Below are 8,957 nucleotides of genomic sequence, written 5' to 3' on the forward strand. Positions count from 1 at the left end.
TGCAAATTATGAAAACTAAAACCACAAAATTAATACGTAAAAGTCGGGGTGTTACAAATTTAATTATTGTAGGTTGAAAACCTTATGTGCTCACCAACCTCCCAAGCCTGAACCATTCAGTTTCTTGTATTACAGGTAGTGACACAAGAGCACAAGTTGCAACACCAAATTCTGTAACATTATTCTTCAAAAGGATACTCTGATTTTAAATAAAACATAAACAAATCAGTTTTTTTTGTCGTGAAATTATGGATGTCACAAGAAGCATCTTTTGTCTAAAATGGGGCATGTAAGGGAAATATGACATATCCATCTCGATTTGGAACTTGTGTCTAAGTAGATGGAATCGGAAATTTTCTATTCAATTGTTGCTTTAAAACGTAGAGTGATAGTGTCTCTTAGAAACTTTAAACATGCCACTTTTTAAATGGATCTCTCCGCATTCGAGCTTTTGTCAAGTAACATTGCAATCCAAAAGTTATCTTTTGCATCAACCTAAGGAATTTTTTTGGCTGACGAAATAGGATCTTTAAAAAAGCATCATATTATTAACTTTTTAATAGCTCATACAACTTGTTGGGTCTAACTACATGTAGAACATTATTTTTTATGATGGTTTATAATAATATTTTATTATTAAGTACTATATATCTTTATTAAAAATAGATGTGATTTCTATTTATTTAATCATTTTGATTGGAGCTCTCGTGATGATAATATGTTATAAATGATATAATTACCAAAATGTAACTAAAATTTTATGGATAAAATAAAAAATACTTGAAAGAATTTGAAAAGGTATTCAAATTTGTATATCATTATCTTTTATATTTGATGAGTATTTAAGTACATATTATTATATTCATGAATCATAAAAATTGAAGTACATAGTTAAAAAAAATATTGATAAATAAAAATTGTTCTTCTTTGTCTATCCATCAATAATAGATGAATTATTTATAACAATATGACTTCCCAAACAAAACAATATATATTATCTTGTAATATTGAATTTTTATTCTTAATGTCACTTTATGCATTATCATGTATATATTACTATATTTGTGTGTGGGGAAAAAAACATGACAGCAATAATAATGACGCAAAGCCCCACGTCAATACAAGTCATGGTACAATCAGTCGTTCGGATTTGAATCCCGGGTTCTCCGTTTGCACGGCGGTCTATCGCTCTATCTCCGCCCTCTCTATCCTCCAAACCCCAACACCTCCGAATCCGATTTCCACATATCACAATGGGATTGGGGACGTACACTTTATCCATCCACCTACATGTTATTCATTTTAGGAAAAATGGAAGTGCCATTCCCATCAGTCATTTATAAAATCTGGATCTGAAACCTTTGCATAAACTTCATCATTTAGGTATCTGAAAAATGAAATCTTTGTGGAGTTAATCGATTGCGGGTTAGTGTGCGAGTGTTCTGACAGAAATAGATGGGATCGAGCACCAGTAAATCTATTGACCCTGAAGCGACGGCGACGCCTATCGGCCGGCGGAGCTATTCGAGAAATGTGTTTCAAACTTCGTGTATTCGACCGGCATCTGGATCTTCCGATAACAGCGACATTGATGACGATGAGTGCATCGACGACGAACAGGTTACTTTTCTCTTTGCTCTTTTATGTATTTTTCCCTAACCAAAACCTAGGATGTGCATTCGTAAAGTTTAGTAGGAGAGATTTTGGCCGATTTCAATTGAAACTTTTTTATATATGATTCGTGAATGATATATACTTACTAGAGAGACTAGTTCTAGGAAATTAGGAATCCCTACATTGTTAAATTAGTTGTATCAATGTTGATTAACAATCGTGATGCTTTTTTAGTACTGATGAATAATGAGCGAACTTATCAATGATGTGTTTTGGCTTTTCAGGTAGCTAAAGAAAACGTTATCGAGGGGAATCGTTCAAACATGATTACATCAAAATCAAAAGGTAAAACAGATCGAAACAAAAGCATCAAAAAGAAAGGAACAGATAAAAGGGCATGCATACCTTCTGAAACACAGGTGAATGAATGGGGTGAATCAAGCCTAAGTGGCACTGTATCAAGAAACACCAGTGGCTCTTCTTCTTCCCAAAACCCTTCAAGTCGCTTCCTTTCTCGCTTCACTTTCTTTCCTGGTAACACAAGCTCACGTTCCTCAAGGGCATATCCGGAATCTTCCTCAAGTTCCATCATATCAAATGATGAAGATCTTCACTCCAATCGTTCTACCAAAACAAAAACCCGTGTGGGTTGTGAGCCTTTTCCTTCATGTTTCATGCCAAGATCATCATCTCATGCACCACAACATGATGATTCTGACTCTGATAATAGTGATATAAGTTCTATCCATGAATTAAGTGGAGATGCCGTTGCCAATAACAATGGAAGCTTATTTTCTCCAAGAAATGCTTCTCGCTATGGTGGAAATAGGAGAATGGAATCCCGAGAACCCGTTGAACAAAATGTTAGGTTTAGTAGAACTTTAAGTGTTGGAAGACTTCGTGATCGAGTTCTTCATAGACCAACATTTCCTGAATTAGCATCTTTCCCATTTCAACAAGAAAGGGAAGTGGTGAATGAAGTTAGTGAAAGTGGATCACGTTTGTCTAATGAGAATGAGATGATATCTACAACTTCTAGTTACACTCCTTCCACCATTTCTAACTCCTTGTTTAGGAATCAAGATTTTGAAGTTGATAACATGGGTGCTAGAGAAACTAGATATAGCAACCTTCTTGAACATAGGTCAAACTTTCTTGAAAGAAGACGAAGAATAAGATCTCAGGTATCCATTATACTTTGGTTGCGTTTGTTACATAGGAATGGACCCGAATGTACAATCTTTCTTGGGCTATTTTCGACGATGAGGATGAGGAGGGCATTCACGTCTTTTTTCAACCAAAGATCGAGAGCAAGTCCATGTCCCATCTCTTTTGGGTGTGACAAAAAGTTACAACTTTTGTCCTATTGACACCAGTCCCTATAATACCATGTTACACCTTTTTAGGTGAGACAAAAAGTTGCTATCTTTGTCTTATTGACAAAAAGTTGTAATTTTTGTCTCATTAACATCCGTCCCTATAACGCCCAACTACCCCTTTTTAGGTGAGAGACAAAAAGTTGCAATCTTTGTCTTATTGACATCAGTCTCAGTCAAATGCAGTACAATCCTTTTGTAGGTCAGACAAAAAGTTACAATCTTTGTCTTAATGATATCAGTCTGAGTCAAATGCAAGTCAAATGCAGTACAACCCTTTTGTAGGTCAGACAAAAAAGTTACAATCTTTGTCTTATTGATATCAGTCTGTGTCAAATGTAGTACAACCCTTTTGTAGGTGAGACAAAAAGTTGCAATCTTTGTCTTATTGACATCAGTCTGAGTCAAATGCAGTACAACCTGTTTTGTCATGTCGCCTGTTTCTTAACAAAACGAGCACTTCATAACAAACCTTTTGTGGGATTTTGGGCATTATTAGGTACACGCATTACAAAGAATGGGAAATCGATTTGAGAATCTTTCAGGTCATGAAAGGTCTTGTATATTATCTGGTCAATATCAATCAGGACATTGCTCATGTCGAATCAACAATCAAGACTCAAATGATGGGAATACTAATAGTACAAGGGGTAGCATTTCAAGAATTGTTTTGTTGGCCGAAGCTCTCTTTGAGGTGATATCGTTTTTTCTTTACTTTTTCTTTTTGATAATGAGAAGGTCATTTTCGTCTTTTTCATAGATAAGTGGTCCTGTCCCATCTTGTTCCACCTTTTTGGATCTGACAAAAAGTACAACTTTTTGTTTTTGTCCCATTGACATCAGTTTGAGGCTCAGTCTTTGAGGTCATGCGTAGAGAATGGGGCTTTAAGGATGATATGTTTTGAAGTTTTGATATTTCATTTAAAAAATTTTATATATTTATATGAGTTGAAACTCGTGGACTTATTTTAATTAGGTTTTGGATGAAATTCATCAGCAATCTGTAGTTTCTTCATCAAGGCCTACACTGTCATCAATCGGATCAATTCCTGCTCCAATTGAAGTTGTGGAAGCTCTTCCTCTTAAACACCATCACAAGTTGCCAAATCATTTAAATGAAGATGATGCACAGTATGTATATAATATATATTTATATTTTTCTCCTTATTTCTTCCATCTTTTTTAACAACAATAAAACAGAAAGATATTATTTTATACGTGCATTTGAAAAGAAAGGGAAGGAAAATGGACATTCTTTTATGCTAGGATCTGAGTATTTCTTTTTTATGGGCAAATAGGTAAATTTAGCTTGAAGTTTTTTTAAAGAAGAAATGTTGTAATTTTGGTTTTGATTTATTTGTGAACAGATGTTACATTTGCCTTGTTGAATATGAAGATGGAGATGAAGTTCGTGTGCTTCCATGTCATCATGAGTTTCATAGACTATGCATTGACAAATGGCTCAAGGAAATCCACAGGTGCTTTTTTGCTAATATTTTATTTATTCTAGGGTTAAATGTGTAAATTATTAAATTACATTTCACTTAAGTTTAAAACTTTAAATTCATTTGATGAAACAGGATTTGCCCATTATGTCGTGGGGACATTTGCAAAACGGGCTCATTGCCTACTCAAGGTTTGCAACTATAAAAGACCCTTTTGCCCCTGTGGACCTATAGAACCAAGCTTGGAACTTGAGGGTAAAACGGGAAACTAAAAATCTATGGGGTGTTGGTTTTGGTTTGTGTTTGGGTTTCTTGACTTGACTTGTTAAAGCCTTGTAAAAAAAGGATGGAAGTTTTTGTGCAAAATCATTTTGGTGCATGAATTCTTGAAAAATAAGTGAGAAAACAAGATTTGAGTTGGCTTCTTTCCTAGAAACCAAAGATCCGGATGTATTTTGTTGATTTTTACTTTTTTTAATTTTTTTTTTAATTTTAATGTCAAACAACTACTTTGGTTGTCTTGTATTTTCTTGTTACATTCTTTGTACTTTGGTGGTGGTTTTGCTAGTTGTTTGAAGATAAGATTTAATATGATAAATTATATGTGTTTTATTTTTAGAACAAATTACTGAAATCGTCCTTGTGGTTTGCTAAAATTTCGTGTTTGGTCCCGAACTTTTGTTTTGCACTTGGACCATCCCTAGGTTTTGATTTTGTTACGGTGTAAGTCCCTGCCTAATAGAAAATGACTATAATGCCCTTAATATTTTCCTTTTCAAATTTCTTATTATTTTTATTGACCTAATTGCACTCTCACTCCTGCTCTACTTCTACCATTCCCACTCCCACAGCTAACATCAGCCACCTCCGACCGCTGCCAGCCACCGAAAACCACTACAATCGAACCTCAAACAATTATCAAACCATAATCTACCCGAAAACCTGAAAATCATACCAGAAATCAAACAATCGCATCATCACCACCATATGTCACCACCCTTGTCAAAAACCTGTCAGCCACCGGAAACCACCACCGGCCGCCATCGGAAAAATGAAAATACATCCAAAAAAAATCTATTATATAACCTAAACAATTGATGAGATATGACAACCAAAGCTGATGCGGATCTGAACAAATCTAAAGCAAACACCAACCACCCACTGTCAAAAAACCATCACCTACTCCTCTAACCCTAACTTGTAACTCAAATCTGACGAGACCAAAACTCAGACGACCAAAGCATCGACATAAACCACACGTCACTACCATCTCCGCTCTAAAGCCACCATCATAGCTGCTCTAAAGCCACATCCATCGTGCCTTGAAGTCTCTACTACCAGATCTGTTGGCACCACCTCTGCCATTGACCATCGCCAAATATATCTACTTCAAGAAAGCGATCAACAAGCAGATCAGGACAAAAATGGGAGGAAGATGGGTAGAGAGAAATCGGCGTCGGTAAAACCTTTGCAAAACTGATGATGACGGCTGAAGAGGTTTTCGGCGAGAGAGATAAAAGCGACAAGAAGAAAGAGTCGATAAATACAAAGTAGACGACGGTTTGAGTGCGTCCATCGCCGGTGATCTGGTGGATTTGGTGGCCACGATTTGGTGTCTCTAGTGGTGGTAGGGGTTGATTTACTTTCTTTATCAGATGTGAGAGAATGCGAGATGAGTTGGGGTAGGGTTGGGAGTGAGGTGGGACCTATCGTTTATGTATATTAACTGATTGTTTTAATTAATAAAATATTAAACTGAAAAATAAAATATTAAGGGTATTATAGACATTTTCTATTAGGCAGGGACTTACATCGTAACAAAATCAAAACCTAAGGACGGTCTGAGTGAAAAACAAAAGTTAGAGACCAAACATGAAATTTTGGCAAACCATAGGGACAATTTCAGTAATTTGTTCTTATTTTTACTTAATACTAAAAGAATAGAAAAAGTTTGGTAAAAGAGAAATTTTGTATTAAATCCTAAAGTTTGTTAAGACTAAATATGTTTTAATATCATTTATCAAGAACGTTTTATTACAACCATATGGAAAATGACCTTAATAGTTGATTGTGAATTAAGCTAGTAATTGTTTGAGTTTTGGGTCAATATGACAAGAGTTTAATTTTGAAGCTTTATTAGAAGTAGTTTGACTGATTAGAGAAGATAGGTGAATAAGAAGATGTAGTTATTTTTAGACAAAATTGCAAAAATGGTCCTTGTGGTATGTATTTTTTTGGGGTTTTAGTCTAATCTCGATTTTTTTGGATTGGTGGTCCTTTTAAGCTAGTTTGCTTGCAGTTTTGGTCCCTGTCCTAACTAAAATGTTATAAAAATTTTCATGAACCCAAAAACATTCATCTAACCACTACTATAATGTTTCAAAAGGAAAATATTATTATGACATCACTATTGATAGGTAAAGTTACACTACATGAAAATTTAAAATGGAAAAGAACTATAATATAAGATGTTATTTCTGCAACAATACAACAGATCCTAATAATCATTATTAAAATAGGATGGATAAAGAGCAAACGTTAGACAATTGTGTCTCCATAAAAGATAGAGCAACTGCGTCATATAGATGACATCTGGCATGTGTAATCGATACTTGTAAAAAAACAAATAAAAAAAAGTAAATCAAAAGTTAACATCAAAACATAAACATATGTAAACTAAATTAGGAGCGTATGGATCTAAGAACTTGCAAAATGAGGCAAACAAAGAAAGAAGTCATTGTGGGCAGTAAAATATAAGCATATGAACAAGAATTATGTCTCAATAATACAAATTAACAAACAAAACATAAAAGGAGGCCATTCTACCCAACAACGGCTTTTAAAAACATATATTTTAAATTAACCAACTAGTGTATCTTTGTTTTTATGAAATATTTTCTCTCATCTTTATTCTTAAACATATAATATATTTTATAGAAAATTATATTTAACAACAAATGATGTTAAATAGTATAAGTATATTACAATACACAAATTAAAATAAAGTCATAAAATGAAACAAATTAAGTACTTAAAAATAATAAGGTTGGAAGATTAAGTATAACCGGAAGTATAATAAAAATATTAGTAGTTAATTATATAAAATACTAAACTTAAAAGAATATATTTAATAGAATATAATTAGTTGCTAATATTGACCAAAAATTCTACCATCAGATACAAAACAATTCACAAGGTTGATTTTATATTATTTACCTCTCCTAATGGCTAATAATAATATACATTTTCTTTCCTAAAAACTTATAAAAATGGTTTTTACTTTTTAAACAAGAATAAAAATATTATAATTAATTAAACGCCATTGAAATTACAGATTTGGGAGCGATAGATTACACTATTACAGTGTTGTTTTCTCTGTCTCCAAAACAAAACCCTAACCCCTCTTTTCCGAAGAAACGCCACATCTTCTCAATCCAATTTCGAAAATGGTGTGCATACGCAAAGCTACCATAGACGACCTGCTTGCGATGCAAGCCTGCAACCTCTTCTGTCTTCCTGAAAACTACCAAATGAAATACTACTTCTACCACATTCTCTCATGGCCCCAGCTCCTCTACGTCGCCGAAGATTATGGAGGAAAGATCGTCGGTTATGTGCTTGCTAAGATGGAAGAAGAAACCACCGAGTGTCACGGACACATCACTTCCCTCGCTGTTCTTCGAACGCATCGTAAGTTAGGGCTCGCAACCAAGCTCATGGCTGCTGCTCAGAACGCCATGGAACAGGTAGGTCTATCTCTCTATTTCGTCAATTTGCGAATTTTGATATCGGTTTTTGAGTAATTTGATTGGATAGTATTGAGTTGTGAATAAATTTGGATTCGAATCATTCGATAGTATTTGATATATCGTGATTCGTGATCACTTCTTCTGTGATCGCTTGCTAAAGTCCATTTTTTGTTAGGTCTTTGTTCAATACTGTAATAAACAAATCAATGAACGTAAGCTGCTACCCTTATTCAAATGTGTTCATAAATCATTATAACTCATTCTTTTTGACTTATAAATCGTATCTTTGTTCTTTGTTCTTTGCATAAACTGATTTTTTTTAATTAGGTTTTTGGTGCTGAGTATGTGTCACTCCATGTGAGGAAGAGTAACAGGGCAGCATTCAATTTGTACACAGAGACATTGGGATACAAGATTCATGACATGGAGGCTAAATATTATGCAGATGGAGAAGATGCATATGATATGAGGAAAGAACTCAAAGGAAAAACTCTACATCAACATCACCACCACCACCACCACCACCATGGTGGTGGTTGCTGCTCTGGAGATGCAAAAGCAGAGTGATGTAGGTACAATTTTCTATGAGGAGGGGCATTTATGTCATTTGCATAGATGAGAGCAACTCTTTGTCATGTCTTACTTTTTTGGGGTGGACAATGAAGATTGCATGGCTCTATATATACAGAATACCATTTCTGTTTTGTGATGTTATTGTGTTAATTGCAACATCTGTTATCTTTGCATAAAGTATAAAATGAAGTCTTTTTATA

At 34.4% G+C, this 8,957-nt stretch overlaps 2 protein-coding genes across 3 annotated transcripts; both read left to right on the forward strand.

Moving 5' to 3' along the window:
• Positions 1 to 1,083: 1,083 nt before the first annotated feature.
• LOC111919220 (uncharacterized) lies at positions 1,084 to 5,060 on the forward strand. 2 transcript variants are annotated; one of them, XM_023914834.3, is made up of 6 exons: positions 1,084 to 1,620; positions 1,899 to 2,798; positions 3,490 to 3,684; positions 3,988 to 4,121; positions 4,358 to 4,468; positions 4,571 to 5,060. In XM_023914834.3, the coding sequence occupies exons 1-6, from the start codon at positions 1,456 to 1,458 to the stop codon at positions 4,638 to 4,640; spliced, it is 1,575 nt and encodes a 524-aa protein (XP_023770602.1). In that variant the 5' UTR covers positions 1,084 to 1,455; the 3' UTR covers positions 4,641 to 5,060. The 2 variants fall into 2 exon arrangements, with proteins under 2 accessions (XP_023770602.1, XP_023770601.1); XM_023914833.3 differs by having other exon boundaries at positions 1,085 to 1,620; positions 3,967 to 4,121.
• Positions 5,061 to 7,778: 2,718 nt separating this feature from the next.
• On the forward strand, positions 7,779 to 8,957 carry LOC111919219 (N-terminal acetyltransferase A complex catalytic subunit NAA10). Its single transcript, XM_023914832.3, has 2 exons — positions 7,779 to 8,181; positions 8,512 to 8,957. The coding sequence occupies exons 1-2, from the start codon at positions 7,882 to 7,884 to the stop codon at positions 8,749 to 8,751; spliced, it is 540 nt and encodes a 179-aa protein (XP_023770600.1). The 5' UTR covers positions 7,779 to 7,881; the 3' UTR covers positions 8,752 to 8,957.

The sequence above is a fragment of the Lactuca sativa genome, chromosome 6 (genome assembly GCF_002870075.4).
Source record: "Lactuca sativa cultivar Salinas chromosome 6, Lsat_Salinas_v11, whole genome shotgun sequence".
In the NCBI taxonomy this organism is placed as follows: domain Eukaryota; kingdom Viridiplantae; phylum Streptophyta; class Magnoliopsida; order Asterales; family Asteraceae; genus Lactuca; species Lactuca sativa.